The 17,220-nt window shown below is 34.3% G+C and overlaps 1 protein-coding gene and 1 long non-coding RNA gene across 2 annotated transcripts in view; one reads left to right on the top strand and one right to left on the bottom strand.

The window, feature by feature from the left end:
* Positions 1–17,220, top strand: part of LOC307191243 (contactin-associated protein-like 2) — a 656,837-nt gene that overhangs the window by 635,760 nt on the left and 3,857 nt on the right. The window contains exons 5-7 of the mRNA XM_079931147.1: positions 6,448–6,651; positions 11,324–11,508; positions 16,902–17,045. Coding sequence (XP_079787273.1) covers positions 6,448–6,651; positions 11,324–11,508; positions 16,902–17,045 — 533 coding nt within the window. The remainder of the gene's footprint in view (positions 1–6,447; positions 6,652–11,323; positions 11,509–16,901; positions 17,046–17,220) is intronic.
* The window catches only part of LOC307191244, a 136,936-nt gene that overhangs the window by 181 nt on the left and 119,535 nt on the right, over positions 1–17,220 (bottom strand). The gene's annotated exons all lie outside the window — the stretch shown is intronic.

Consider the following 17,220-nt stretch of genomic DNA (forward strand, 5'->3'; position numbering starts at 1 on the left):
TTTGTAAAGAAAGGTCTAGATAGACATATCTAGAATATTGACATCTGACATTAAAAAAAAAGAGAAAATACATAGATGTGCATCTATGTAAAAATTTGCAAAACTAAGCAAATGGCACCTTGTAGTATTTTTCAACTTTAGTTTCAGAGATATATTTCACTCTTGAAAGTGACTTGGGTATTTATATAAATTACATAATGTTAGATTTCATGCTACCTCGTTAACATACATCTCTACTGATATCTTTAAGCAATTCAGATGCTTTAATTAAACACTTTAGAAATTTAAAGTCAGAAAATAATTGTTCCAGTGCTCAAGAATCTCACTACAAGAATGCTCATTATATCAGTAGAAATGTTTGGATTTGTAGAAAATGTTGGTATTTGTAGAAAACCACAAATTCCTTAGACAGACGTACAGGAAGTATTTTGATATCTATGTGGCGTGATTGTAACTAATTTAAATTGATTATGTTTTTGCTTTCTTAACATGACATAAATTTTTTACAGTGAGTACATATTAATTTCATGAAAATAAAACAAAATTAGTTAAAAATATTAGGGCTTATGCATTACCACTTAAATATTAATAATCAAATTTATTTAAGGAGTAATCAGTAATCACTTAAACACATATTAGCAATTATCATTATTGCTTTTAAAAGTCACTGTTTATGCAAAAACATTTGATTAACATGAAAAGAGCTTCAAAATCCTTGCAAATCCTTGTGAAATAGATAACTAAGAAACATTTTATAAGTTTTTGTCCTTTTTTTCTGAATAATTTACTTATTTTGTGGAAGAATAGATCATATAGATGATAACTATATTTGTAGAAAATTTATTGTGTGCAAAGTGAAAAAATAAAAAGCCTGCAAGCTTCTCAGGGCCATTGTACAATAAAAGAAATGGGGGTTCCTTGGGAAAATGGCTGATTCTAGGTCTGGGGCAGGAAAAGTGCAAGATAAGCTTAGGGCATCATATAGTGACAGAAAGAGAGAAGAGAAAGAGGAAAAAGGAAGAGGATGAGGAGGACTAGGAAGAGGAGAGGGAGGCTTGAGAAGGGGGAAGGGGGAGGGGAAGAGGGGGAAGGAGGATGGGAGGAGGGGGAAGGGGAGGGGAGGAGGGGAAGGGGAGGGAGTGGAGGGGAAAAGGGGGAGGGGAGAAGGGGGAAAAGAGGGAGGGGGAAGGGGGAGGGGAGGGGGAAAGAGGTAGGGGGAAGGGGGAGAGGAGGAGAGGGAAGGGGAGGGGAGGAGGGGAAAGGGGGAGGGGAGAAGGGGGAAAAGAGGAAGGGGGAGGGGAGGAGGGGAAGGGGGATGGGAGGAGAGGAAAAGAGGGAGGAGGAAGGGGGGGAGGAGGAAGGGGGAGAGGAGGAGGGGGAGGGGGAGGAGGGGAAAGGGGGAGGGGAGGAGAGGAAAAGAGGGAGGGGGAAGGGGAGGGGAGGAGGGGGAAAGGGGGAGGAGGGGAAGGGGGAGGGCAAGAGGGGGAAAAGAGGGAAGGGGGAGGGGAGGAGGGGAAGGGGGATGGGAGGAGGGGGAAAAGAGGGAGGGGAAGGGGGAGGGGAGGAGGGGGAAAAGAGGAAGGGGAAGGGGGAGAGGAGGAGGGGGAAGGGGGAGGGGAGGAAGGGGAAGGGGAGTGGAGGAGGGGAAGGGGGAGGGGAGGGGAAGGGGGAGGAGAGGGGAGGGGGAGGGGAGGGGGAGGGAGGGGGAAAAGAGGGAGGGGGAAGAGGAAGCAGCAGGGGCCACAACCTACCAAAGAGACACAGGAGCCAACCTGAAAGAGCTCCCAATGGCTAAAGCTGGAAAAATTTGAATAAGATAAGTATTGAATTAAACTCAACGAATAAATAAACATGCACAATCCCATAATTATATAAATAAATGATTGAATGAATGAATAAATAGAAGAAATCTTTACAGAAGAATTCTAAATAGTATATGTAGATACTCCCCCTCCAGGAGGTAGAACTTAACTCCCCTTACCTTAAACATGGGCTGGACTTGGTGACTCACTTCCACAGAATAAAGTATGGAAAAGGAAAAATAGTAACCTGACAGTGAAGAAACTCGGCAGACATCACCTTGACCACTATCACAAGTGGAAAGTCATGTTGAAATCGTGCCTCCCCTGATAGGAAGTGCTGAGGACACCCCAACTCAGTGGTTTTTTCCCCAAACTCCACCAGTCTAGTCATAAGAAAACTTCAGACCAAGCCAGGATGAGAAGGATTCTACAAAATACCTGACCGGTACTCTTCTAAAGTGTCAAAGTTATGAAAGACAGACTGAGAAAACATCACAGATTCAAGGAGTTGAAGGAAACTAAGGAAACATGATGATGAAATGCAATGTGAGATCCTGGACTGGATCCTGGAATAGGAAAAGCAAACAAACAAAAACATTTGTGAAAACTGGTAAAATCCAAACATAGTCTGTATTTCAGTGAACAGTGTTATACCTAAGTTATGTCTTAGATTAGACAAATGTACCAGTTATGTAAAATGTTAACATTAGAAGAAACTGAGTGGAGGGTGTGTGGGAACTCCCTGTACTATCTTTGCAACTTTTCACTAAATCAAAAATTATTCCAAAATAAAAAGTTAATTAAAAAGAAAACTGCAAAATAGATTCTTATTGAAGAAACTGGACATCCAAATGATGGTATATTTTTAGCTAATTAAAATCCTGTTTTGGGAAAAACAATATATGAGATTGAAAAAAAAACAAACTATAGTGTTTAGTAACAAAACTATATAGAGTATGATCCTTCTGTGTATCTATGTACATACATTACATATATACAAATTAAAATAATCAGAAATGTAAGTTATCAGTGGTTATTTCATGAAAATAGAATTATGTCCTTTTAATTTTCTTCTTTAAATCTTCCTATTATTCTCAATTTTCTATATGAAAATGAAACATTTATGAGAAAACAAGAAATCAAAAGTTGTTTACGTTGTGGTGCTATATTCAAATACATTTTTAATTTTTTCAAATAGCATAAATTACATTTCTAATTATATACATTCTTACTTTATGTAAGTGCCTTGCTGCACGAAAGTCAATAAAACATACTAATTTGCTAAACCCTACAATTTCCCCACATTATAAATAGATTGCCCAAAGCTCAAGCTATTATTATACATTTTGAACCACAATTAAATGGAATGACATTCTCCTTTCTCTTTCCCTTCCTCTCTCTCTCTGTTTACACACACACACGTATATGTAATAATGTATAGTTTCTTGCATTATTCCATACATTAGATAGAGAGATAGATGCATAAAATCTAGAATGACACACCATCAACACTGGTTAAGACTGGTGATCTCTTGTCTTGGGGATTCACATTCTACATTCTATATTTCTGTATTGTTCATTTCTTTTTAACAATAAACATATATTACAGTTGTAGTAAAAATTAGCAAAGGTACTTTTTTAAAATAATAAAATCTTAGATGATAAACAATTTTCCAAACTATCTCATCTGAGTATCTCCAAATTCAGACAGTAAAGACTAAGTAACAATGAAATGTTTTAAAATAAAAGCCTTCTCTGCTGTGACGATTTGATGAATTGGGCACGTTACCAGCTCTCTGAGTTATTGTTAGAAACAAAATCATGGAAGCACTGTGATTTCGCATTCACTTTTTGACTAGCCATATTGTTGTTCAGATTGCTTCAACAGTTCAACCACACATATTTAATCACTGCATAGAAAACTTTGTTCTAGGGAGTGAAAAGCAATCAGGGTAATAGGGGAAAAAATATGGCTTGTCCCAAAATAAGCACAACATACTATTAGATGTCAAATGAAATTGTAATGTATTTTGTAGGAAATGGAACTAAACTCTGATGGATTTTACAATATCCCAGACTCTCTTATGGTGCGTGCTTATGTATAAATTATATATGATAGATTATTTCTAGGAATTTTGTAATTTCAAAGCCAACTCTGAGTTCACATCCACATGCTAATATTGTGCAAGCATTCAACCCATTCCTAGAAGAACAGTTTGGATTTTGTGATGAGTGATCTGACCTGCAGAGCATTTTTATTAGTTTCTCAGCCGACCACTGACCACTTACTATTTGTAAAATGAGGTTTGGTCCTCATGAAAAACATTCCTTGTGTTTTTTTTTTTTTTTTAACGTCCTAGGACTGTCTAAATGATGACCATCCTTCTTGTCACTTATTTCATTGCCCTAAAAGTAAGGAAGAAAGGCATCAACATTTGCATAAGTCACTATTCTGTACCTGGACCTGATTTTGAGTTAGGAGGAAACGGGAGAGGGGTGAATTCTTTCCTCTGTCTAAGCTCCAGGAACATTTACTTCCTAAGAGATGAATGGGGAATATTTTTTGTCAATTAATGTATATTGAAGGTATATAAAATGACTGTTGTTGATATGATATTGACTGCAAAATTACTTTCTGGAATTCAGAATTTACTCCCTCCTTCTGACTTTTTGTTTATACACTTTTCAAGACAAAAAGTCATTTCAACCAGCTGCTGGATTATAAATTCAATCTGGGATCCAATAATCAGATTCCACGTTTCCTCTGTTTTATCTCTCATCACAAATGATAAAGATATTGCAATTGGAATTCAGTTGTGACAGTATAGATGATTAAGCTAAAATCGAATGGGCTTGGCAGTGTTAGCAGAAGCCAAAATTTAATGGCTGCTTTTTTTCCTCCATAGTAAATAAACCTCTGTGATTCACACTCTCAGAACAGAATTCTGTTGATTAAAAAAATTTTTATGATTATACAAAGTCTTATAGTAAATTATTGACTCTAAGAATTAAAACAAAATTCCAAGTTATATTTTTCTTTGTGAACTTTTTAGAATGTAACAATTCTCTGAACTATTATTTAAAAACATAAATGTTTGCGGCGGTAGGATATTTTTAAATAGTCAAAATCTATTGATGATTTGAAGGGAAAAGTTAGAGATATTCTAAGCAATATTTGAAATAACTGTATTCATATCAATTCACTTTATAGAATTAGTTAAAAGCAAAACTTATACTGGCAAGCACTGCACAGAAAGAGTGAATATGCTGCCGGTACTGCACAGAAGGGTGAATATACCTACGGTAGCTCTGCTCCTCCGCCTAGGCTGCCATGATGTAGCGTGCTATCGTTACTGTTACCGGGATCCAAAGTATTCCCCATGCTGATTGAAGTAAACCAGTGCCAGAGAACTAGGACATGTAATGAGAAGATATTTCTCTGACAGGCTTTAAACTTGCTATTATTTTTCTCCAGTGTCTCCCTGTGGATTCTTTGGCAAGACCTTACCCCAAACTGAGAGGCAGCTTCATCCTGGCTTATAATTCTAAGATAATTAGAACTGTCCAATTTGTCTAGATTCTCTACAATTTAATATTAAGAGCTAAAAGTAGTTTCAATGATAAAGGTCTAATTATGGTAACTAAGCTTCTATTTGTACTTAAAATTTGATCTGAATGATTACAGTTCATCGTTGACCCATTCCGTGGGTTGGCAACCCACTAACCAACAGTGTGTAATAAATAAAATAATCTCATTTTCTATTTCTGGTGTGAATAAGTAGCAATTATTAAACTATTGCCCACCATCCCTTGTTTCTGAGCGTCGTGAAAAAATTGTTCACACTTCTAAAAAAGTTTATATTTCATGTTTTCAATGAAATTCCCTAAAATAAAATTAGAACTACTCTTATCCCAGTATAGGCTAGATACTTGTTCTTCTAATTATATATGGGTGAGGATGTCTTTGTTTAGTGTAGTCGAAAACATGGGCAACCCAATTCTCCATTCCAAAGGCAAGGGGCTAACAAGGAATTTGAGACAGACACGAGCCCTAGAAGCAAATGGTAAAAGCTTCTTGAAGTTCACTTCACTATATCTAGGCACTACCATAAAGTTAAGTGAAACTGTAGTAGAATATAAAAACCATTGGAAAAATGAGTATACCCTAAACCCTGCATTCCAAGATCCTTCATTGTTATGTCATGGAAAATAAAATTTGTGGGCAAAATATTGATATATATTTGAAATCATAAACACTCAGCCTCATTTAAGAAGGAAAATAATAAAATCTCATAATATCTCAGGGATTAAAAATTTTACTTTTTTCAAGTAAACTCCAAACTTCTAAGTTAAAAATTTGACGCGTGTAAAGTCATTGATGGAATTTATGTTATTAGTATTACAAGTTACATTGATAAAGGTTTCTGTGATCATTCTTTATAAGTACTTCCCATAAAATCCACTTCAGGACACACAATCAACCAAAATAAGAAATAGAACAAGAACCCAGGGCTAAAGAGTTTTCAGGAAAAAAACACTTTTTTCTCATTTATTCTGTGTAGACACTCACTGAAAGAAGATATACTTCACACTGGATGACAACATACAATAATTAAACTAACATATTATTTATTTCTTCTTTTAGGGGCTGATGTTATCAACTTTGATGGTCATGTTGTGTTACCATATAGATTCAGAAACAAGAAGATGAAAACACTGAAAGATGTCATTGCTTTGAAATTTAAAACCTCCGAAAGTGAAGGGGTAATCTTGCACGGGGAAGGACAGCAAGGGGATTATATTACTTTGGAACTGAAAAAAGCCAAGCTGGTCTTCAGTTTAAACCTAGGTATGTCCTGACTTTTGGCACCATTCTTTTCATTTATTAGTCTTCCCGTTAGTTAAATGCTAATGGTCTTTAATCCTTAAAATGTAAATTGCAAAAGGAGTTCACATTATATTGTCAATCCAGTTTTAATTCATAGTGGTTGATATATATTGATATACTTATTCATTCAAAAATATGTATTAAACACCTGTACTCTGCAGGTACTATACGAGCATCTAGGATACAGGGGTGAAGAAAATGGAGTTCTTTGAGTTCATGAAGTTTATGACACAGTGGGGGCATCAGACACTATATTATCTATTACTATTTTTATAAAACAACTAAATCCAAAGAAATGACTTCAAATAATGATGAGGAGTGTGAAATCAATTAAATAGGTTAATATATAAAGGATATTGCATAGGCAAGATGGGTCAACATTAGAATATGTAGTGAAGAAGGTCCTCCCTGAGAAGATATTCATGCTGAGATTTCAGTGATGACAAAAACAAGCCCTAAAAATATCTGAGAGAAGGTTAATTGAGAGGAGGGAATCACGAAAGACTAAGACCTGACATGCTCAAGGAACAGGAAAAGGCTGGTGTGGGTATTTGTAATGAGTAAATAGGATAAAAGATGAAATCCAAACATTGAGGATTGTTGAAATACTGTAGTGTCCTTTAGGGCATGGTAAAAGGTTTAGATATTATTTTAAGAATGGGAAGCTATTAGTAGGCTTTAAACTCTAGCATCATGATCTTATTTTTTTTAAGTACTGAGACTTCTGTAAGAGAAAACACTTGCATCAACATGAGAGTCTGGTACAGTGAGAGACAGTGAGAGACAACACTGCTTGGTACAGTGAGAGCACTGATTGCAGAAGGTGGCTATCAGTGGAGATGTAGAGAAATTGATCCACTTGGGAGATGATTCTGGTGGTAAATTCAGTATCATTTGTAATGATTTGGATATGGAGTAAGAAAGAAAGATAATGTATAAGGGATAATTCCTAGGGTATGGCTTGAGTTCCAAATGGACATTAGCACCATTTTCAGAAATACAGAAAGCTTTATTTTCTCCACAGAGTTTCTTCTAATAGAGAAGTATTAGTTTTTTCCAACAGAGGAAGTCTAGAGATCTGTTTGGATATGGTGCATTTTAGTTGCCTATTAGGCATCAAAGTTGAGATTTCAACTAGGGAGTTGCATGTATGAGATTAACAGGAGAAGATACTACATGGAGACTGAGGAGAAGTGGACAGTGGGAGGAAATACTAGTATGTGGCATCACAGAGACCAGGGAAGGACAAGAGGCGGTCTACTATGGTCTACTGTGTCAAATTCGCCTAAAATGTCACTTAAGAAGACAGAAAACTGAGGTCACTGTTCGGCAACATTGTGGTTACTGTTGATTTATTCTCAGTGGAATAGAAAGGACAGTAGTTTTATTGTCATCAGTTAAGAAAAGATGAAAGGTGTGGGAATGAATATTTTAAATATTATCAACTAGAAATGAAGGAATCAGAAATGATTTGTTTACTGGAGAATGAGATGAAACTCAAAGGAGTTATTGTTTTGTTTTGGGCTTTTGTTGTTGTTTTTAAGTGGACAATCCTAATACATGTTTGGTTGTTGATAATGTAGCTCAGGTTTACTTAAAGCTAAAGGGAAGATCCACAACACAGATACTGACATTCAAAGTTACAATTCATGCAAATCAACAGTACATTTATCCTTCTCTTGCTTGCCTAAAAATTTCGGGATTTATGCAAGAGTTGTTTGAAGGGCATCATATATTCTGTATTTTTTATGCTGCAGTGACTTTAGAATTCTATAAAGATTTTATAGTCTATAAAGATATAAAAGACTTTATAATCTTTATAGAATTCTTTTATAATCTTTTAAAATTCACATGTTAAATGCATCCCAATGGAAAGCTATAAAACTAAAAATTAGAACACAAAAAGAGATCCTGCCTACTTACTTTCCTTATCAATATGGTTGTTCCAACATTCTTAAATATGGCTTGTGTCCCTTATATTAACTTTTATTACTTTGAAAATCAAAATTATACTAAAAATTAAAACTTCAGTTAGTTTTTTGGTTGATAATACTTGCTATAGTGTCTACAAAGATTTATCTTTTATTATAAAACTTTTCACATTCAAAATCTCTGATAGAAATAATAATTTCTATAACAAAAAAGAAAATTATCCAAAAATGCTGATTATATAATTACACAGAAATCTTTTAATTTTTATATTAAAAATCATAAAATGAAAATGCCTGCCAAAACCTGGGAAAATGCAAATGTCAAATATAGAATTTTAATGTCATTCATGAATAAAAATTCATTCCACTCTGTAATAATACCAAGACTTTAGGAGGAAAATGTTGCCAAAAAATATAAGGAAAACTTTTAGAAGAAACATTATAAATAATCTATAAACACCAAATGCTCAAACTATCTATAAAAGAAATGTACAATAAAATAACAAGATTCCAGTTTTTTCAAGTAAATAAATTTAAAAAATGATAGTACCTGTGTTGGTGAGTTATGTGACAAAAAGGATTCTTTGTACTGTTCCTGAAAATATTTCAAGAAAACAACTTGATAATGTATCTTCAGATATTTTAAATTCTTTATATAAAGAAATAATAAGAAATAACTTTAGGATTTAAGTCTAAGGATGTACTTTGCAATATTTGTCACAATAACAAAAATTGAAAGAAATAAAGCTTAACGTATAGAAATAGGTGGGTATGTGTTTAAAATGTCTGTGAATAATTTGGGGAATACGGTACAGCACTAAATGAGAACCATAGGAAAATATACCAGTATTTTATATTATGTGTATGAATTATATGTATTATATAATTATATGTATATATAATTAAATGTATGTAAATGAAAAATGTCTGGAAGGAAATAGACCATGCTATCTTTAGTGATGGAAATGAGTGATTAATGCTTTACATATTAATTCTTTATAATATTCTCTATTTGTAATATTAAACATGTATTCATGCATTACCTGGGAGAAACATATCCCTAGATAGTTTTTGAAAAAAAGGTTCAGTAGAAGCTAAGAAAGAGGGATGGGGGAAGAGAAACCAGAAAACCAAAAATAAGTGCTTTTTAAAAACACGCACGCTAACACACACGCACGCACATGCACACACACACACACACTCAGAGCAATTGGATCATATCCAAGGACGTTTATTTTTTCAAACCTTTCTCCTGTTTTTTTAAAAAAAGTGAAATGTACAGAATAGCCTTTAAAAGCCGCTGGGGCTTGTAAGAGTGTGACATTACTGTTCTGAAACAAGAACTGATCATATGGCCTCACTAAAAAGACCATTACCATGTCATTATTGGAAAGCAGTTTGTGTAGAGTTTTATTGACTAGAATTTATGACAGCGATGGAAACACATCCACTCAAATATCCGCTGTCACTCTTTAATGCTGTTACCTAAATATCAGGCACGTGAGTTGCTGCTTAGCCTTCTAGTCTAAATATTTAAAGTAATGAAACTGAATGTAGTCTTTCACTTAAATTTATTCTTTCTTTTCTTTCTCCCTGTCCCACCGCCAATGTACATACACAATCATAATCACAATCACAGGGCAACATTTGATTTCATCACCAAAAGGAAAGAAATTTCATCTAGGAAATCCATAGAAAATGTCAGGTATAGGCATATTAGCATCCTAAATGTGAAAAAATGAAAATAATTTAATTCTTCAGTCAATTGTGTGTTTCTCTGATTTCTATTATGCTCTTTATTCTGAAGCAGTATTGTATTTTTATAGCATTTAGCTTTGCCTGACCATCAAAAGCAATGCTTGATTAGACAAAATAAAAAATGGTAAAAAATATGTAAACAGCATCCAGAGATGACTTTAGTAAACATTTCAGATTCTCACAACCGTCCACTCTTATTTATAGTCTTGTTGCTATGGAGATCTTATTTCAAAACTGGATTAATGCTGCATATATAATTTTGCAGTTTTTTATTTTAACGTATAACTTGGGTAAACTTTCCATGACGTTAAATATTATACTGATTATGGCTTTTGGAATCAAAAAAAAAAACTGAAAATTGTCATGCCGTGTTTTCTTGACCAAAAATAATAACAACAACAATAATAATAAAAAAAATTAACAGGTAACATTTAATGAATGTTCACTATATGTCAGGAAGTGTGTAAGTTCTTTGCTTGTACTAATTAATTTAATCCTTACAGCAACCTTGTAAAGCAGGTACTATTATTCTTCCCTTTTTACATGTGAGGAAAGAGAGGCCCAGAGAACTGTCACCTTGGCCAGGATCATGGAACAAGCCAATGGTGGAACCAGCATCAGAATCCAGGCGCTCTGGCCCCAGAGCCCATGGAGCACTGACTTTATAAAGAATCTACCAAATTTAGCAGAATTCATGGCACAGTAATTGAAAAAAAAAAAAAAAAAAAGCTCATGTTTTTTAAGGGAGCAGACTTTTTTCCGTCTTTAATAGCTTTTATGTTGTTTGAACATACAACTGTTTTTAAGTGTAGTTACATGTTGGTTTTCCCATGTTAACTTCAATAGACAGAGCTTTAGAGAAACGTCAGCCCTTGGTGTTGTAGATGAAAGGTCTACTTCGACATAGAGTTGTGATGGCTTTGCCTTGTTTCTTTTCCACTCAGGAAGCAACCAGCTTGGCCCCATATATGGCCACACGTCCGTGAGGACAGGAAGTCTGCTGGATGATCACCACTGGCACTCTGTGGTCATTGAGCGCCAGGGCCGGAGCATCAACCTCACCCTGGACAGAAGCACACAGCACTTCCGCACCAATGGGGAGTTCGACTACCTGGATTTGGACTATGAGGTAAATTTGAGGATGTGTAAGTTGTAACGCATCAAGTGGCTGCCTCAGTTTCCTACTGTCTTGTTGTATTTTTGTTAATCATATACCTTCCTATACCATTTTCATTTTATCCTCCAAAGAAAACTTAACTTACAACTTGACAACCTAATTTGTTAATATGTCGTTTTATTTATTTCTAAATTATTCATAATGAGTTCTTAAAACATGTTTAAAAACTTGGTACCAAAATAACATACTGATATATTTAAAGAGAAGGACCATTTATCATGTTATCATGGCCATTTAACGAAACCACAATAAATTTAAGTTGTAATCTTTTCTTTGGTAGTTAATTATAAATCACCTGTTCTTGATGATGTACAGTATATTATGTACATAGGATTGTCTAATATTTATTACAAAATATTGAATAAGAAATCCTGAGTTCTGGTATATGTTAAGTCATTGACAAGTTCTGTTTTCTCAGATATCGTTGTCATAAAAGAAATAAAAATACAGAATATTTTAAAGAGATTGTCCATAAATAAAAATATTTCTTTACCTTCCAAATGATCAAAGATTAAAAAATAATCAATGATCATATTGTTGCCATAAAAAATATATATTCTCATAATATACTGGTAGGCGTATCAAGTTTTTTAATTATTTGGAGAACAGTTCAACCTTAAAATGTCCATCAAAAATGTTAATCATAAATAGGGATAAAAGTTCTGTAAGAAGATGTTCATCACTGGGGCACCCCTATGAGTTTGCTGTGCCACCTCCATGTGCCTTGGCCCCCAGTTTTGAAATTGCAGATATATACATATACATATATGTATGTTACTGATATCCGTACATAAATCTTTCAGAACATAGAATGTGCGTTACCATAACATAGTAAGTGAAAAAGTCAGGATCTACAACTATGTTATTTTCTTTATATGTTTAAATAGTTTCTAAATTTTCTGTAATATAAATACATTATATATGTTTCTAAATAGAAATTTAGAATAGAATATGCCATATAAACTTTGATATAGAGACTTTATTAACATTAAAATAATCTAAGGTTATCAGGAAATAATTACTCCTCCAAATATCTCTTTAAAGTAAAAATGATGGTTGAAAGGGAAAGAATGTGAAAATCCCTAAAATTTCTATCTTCTGTAAATTAATATGAATCTTGACTTATGTGGCTTATCTCCTACTGTAGGAGAGAATTTAAAGATGAATTATTCATTCTCCATTAATAAACTTTGAAGTATCATAGAAGAGGTGAGAAATCCTGGAACATTAGTAATGGGCAAACACAATTCCAATTTTCAAAAACAGAATTAAAAATTTGGGGTTATAGACCCTTTGAGTTTTTGATGAAATCTATGAATATTCATGCACACACAATGCTTTCTATGGGGTCAGCAGTTTCATCGACACTTCGAAGCCCCTCTAGATAGAATACCATGTTTGAGAACCTCACCTGTAGACTAAAATGCCTGAGACATATTTGTTAGAGAGACACAGGAAAAAAATTTTAATTTACTAGAAAGAATCAGGAGAGACTCAACATATTTCTCTTTGTAGAGCTACTACCTGATTACTTTCCTCAGATCCTGCAGTTATTGGCAAAAGCTGCAATGAAAATGGTTGGGCCTACCTTTATATCTCAACATGTTTACCTGAAGATAAAGGGATTCTCTTGGCTTATTTGTTTAAAGAAAATTAGGGACTATAGTAGAATCGGTCTCTCAGTGTTTTTGCACACATCTCCTTGCACGAAAGGGCTCATTATGACTAACAAAAGACACACCTGTTACTCAGGAAATTGCAAGGATTTTAGGAGCTCTGTGCCAGGAACTGGGAACAAAGACCAAAAATATTTATTATACTACACCACTATTCAGTATTTCCATCCTGTAGACAAAATAAACATAAATAACCTCAAGAGCATACACGATAGGAAAATGTAGACATGAGTTCTGAGTAATTATTAATTTTTTGTTTAATGTATTGAATTTAAAGCTTATATAATTTAATTTTTAACAATGACTCCAACAATCAGTTCTCATGAGCCAGTATTGGCAGGATGCAGCGCACTGCTGCCAGTGGTTAATTAAATAATACCTAGCCTCATTCCCGGGGATATATTGATACATCATAAAAGAAGCAATAGAAGACAAGTTTGCTCCTTTGACATAACTCAATTTGGGCATGTCTGTGGGGGAGAAGCCTTAACCGTTCACTTCACTGACCTCTCTGTAGCCTGTTAAAAGTGAGCAAGTCACCATTGCAGTCAAGCTGTAGCTACATGGTGACCTGAGAAGCGTGCAAGGGTGTACAGAGGCAGTTCACTTCATTCTTCCTCCTCCAGCCAGTGACAACGCAGGGCAGGGCAGCAGACTGGTGTTTGTCCTGGCTTCTCTCCCTTCTTTATCCAAATGCCAAGATACACCCACTTCGGATGTTATGCCCTTGCCTTTGCCATACAGCTCTGCTTGGAAAGTAGAAGAGTGCCTCCCCCTTGCCCACTGCAGAACTGGGCTAGGATTTTAGAAACCGGTTGAGATTTTGTAGAGAATCAACGGCATGAGCTCAAATTGGAGCCATAGTCCTGGGTTTGAATCCCTTTTTGCCCCCAACTGGTTGTGTGACAGTGGTGAAATCACATTCCCTTTCTATAAAGTGAATGTAACAGCACATTGCTCATAGGGTTATGTGAGGAGACAACAGGAAGTAATAGAAATCACCACATATATCAGTTATAATGAATAAGACTGAACATAACAGATACATGTTTATTCCTTTCACATAAAAGGAGCCTACAGGCAGGTAGCCCTGGGCTCAAATGGCAGCATCATGGTCATCAAGACCACAGTCTACTTTTATCCTGCTGCTACTCCATCCCCTCTGCAAATCACTCCAAGATCGTCACTCACGTTCCATTTTGTATTCCAGACAGTGCAAAGGAAGGGAGTGAAGAAGACTGTGCCCCCCCATCCCTTTAATTATAGTTCTTGGAGTCACACACAACCCTTCCACTTAAATCTCATGAGACCAAAACTTGTTCAAAGAGGTCAGTAAATGCCATGTATTGTCTGGGGAGCCTGTGCCTGGCTGACAAGCAATGGTTTTTTCTTAAAGAAGGTGAGAGAAAGGACCCTCAGAGGTATCTAGCAGTCTCTGCCACCCTTTGGAAACTCTTGATAGCTAACAAAAAAAAGGTCAGTGCAATTCTTTTTTAGAGTCAACATTGTCATTGAATGGCAGCGCCATCCATAAGGCAATTGTGTGAGTCATAGCAATATCAGATTATTAATCTAACAACTGCAACAGTTTTCTTTTTACCATGAGAATGATTACAATATCACAACGTGTTTCCTTTTATTGATGAGAATACATAACAAGAAACAAGTAGTGAGCACCTAATAGCAAATGATGAGTTACATTAGGAATTGGGATTTGAACCCATGTCTCTTAATTGTAAGGAATCTGGTAAATTGAGCCTGTGACGCTTCACCAGGGTACCTTCTATAAGGTAGGACATGAGCCAAAGGTTGTTGAAAACAGAAAAACCGTAAGGAGTGTGTGAATCATCATCTGGAAGGAAAATGAGAGTCCCCCCGTAAAGAAACTACGCACCCAGAGAAGGAATAAAACAATACTTTTAAATAGCATTTAGTAATATTATTCAAAATGTGATGCTGCGTGTCATTAAGGCTGGAAGATTTTATTACTGGAGCAGAAATTGACAAAATTGATAAAATGAATTTTAGGTGGGAAATACAACACTCCATTAAAGTATCATTAATTCCTACCTTTGTTATTAATTACATGTATATAGCACCTGATAAGTTCAGTTCAATGCCACTTGAAAATATTTTCCTAATCTATTTTAGAATACTCTATTATTCATTTTGTAGTTTCCTTATTATTTTTTATGTATTCTTAGGTTTTCTCTTTTCTTCCCATGTTTAAAATCTAAGGTAAATGATATATATACAGCTAACCAGTATTAATACATTTAATTTTATTTTAAGTGAGGTTTTTGGTTTTTTATACTGTCTCATAAACCATCATTAATTTGTGCTTTGTCCCTAAAACCAGTTAAGCGTTTAAAATGCATATACACACTACTATATATAAAATAGATAAACAACAAGGACCTACTGTAGAGCACAGGGAACTATATTCTATATCTTGTAATAACCAATAATGAAAAAGAATCTGAGAAAGAATATATATATGTGTATAACTAAATCACTTTGCTATACACCTGAAACTAACAACATTGTACATTAAAAATTTTAAAATGGTTAAAAAATAATTTTAAAAATTTAAATTTTTTTAAAATTAAAAAGTAAAAATAAAATGCCGAAACATAAATAACAGAAGCATAATTTGTGTCTTCTAAAACCCAAAGATCTCTGCTTTATATATAAAATATGAAGTCTTGACATTGAAATATGTCTTTCATTTTCAAAACTTTGTAAGAAAAATTGGTAATTTAATAATAATTAAGAGAAATATATCTGGTTTATATATCTTGATATTACAGCTATGATTAATAGATTCATTCACTACTAATTCTTTGTTAGCAGTAAATGTCATTGGCAATACATAATTAAGTATAATTTTGTATTATGTGAAATTGATATTTAGTACTATAATTGGATCAAAAATATGTAGAAAAATATATACTCTCTTTTTATAGGCAATGATTGCTTAAGAATCACAGCAAGGAGCATTGACCTTATTCCTTAGGACCTAGGAGACCTATAATATCTTTAAACCTGTACTTCTCAAATCATGGCCCCCAAATCTGAAGATGTTCCTAATCAATGTTGCAATTAGACTTTTGGAACTATTTTCTGCATTCAAATAAGACCAATGAATTTTTTACTCTAATGGTCATTAGACTATAATGTCTAAATAGGCTGAATACAATTTTCCTTGCTTTTGGCTGAAGTTTTATAAACTTAATATATTAATGCTGGTTATTTCATAATGGCTAGAAGCATTTATTGATAGTATGTCTTTGAATGATAAGCATAAAAATGTATTCTTAATATTACTTAATGAAAGATATTTGCTGTGTACAATCTTTTAAAACAGTCCCAGGAAAATTGATAAACTGTCTTCTGTGTATTAAAATGCTAGGGGTTGTTGCTATTTTCTTGTTCAAGTTACAGTCTAATTTTCAGAATTAATGACAATTAGCATATACTTCAATAACAACATAATTTAATATGCAACAGACTTTGGAGGCAGAAAAAAATGTCTGTATATATTGGTCGAGGTAAAGATAACTGACCTTGGATCTAATAGTAGTTTTGTCTAATTTATTGTAAATGTTTTTTTTTTTTTTAAGTTGAATACAGTATGAATGTTGACATTTCGTCTTTTTTTTTTCAAAGATAACCTTTGGAGGCATACCTTTCTCCGGTAAGCCAAGTTCCAGCAGTAGAAAGAATTTCAAAGGCTGCATGGAAAACATTAACTACAATGGCATCAACATAACTGATCTCGCCAGAAGGAAGAAACTAGAACCCTCAAATGTGGTAAGGTTTCTCACCCCCAAAATATTGGTTCATAGAAAAATCAAAGAAATTTTATTGTGTCTGGACTGTTAATAAACAACAGCATCATAGCATTTATCATCAGGCTTGTGGTGAGTTCAACCATAGAAAACTAACTTTAGAGTTACCTGAAGATGTGGAGATATTGAATTTACTC

This window comes from Stenella coeruleoalba, assembly GCF_951394435.1.
Source record: "Stenella coeruleoalba genome assembly, chromosome: 9".
Classification (NCBI taxonomy): Eukaryota; Metazoa; Chordata; class Mammalia; order Artiodactyla; family Delphinidae; genus Stenella; species Stenella coeruleoalba.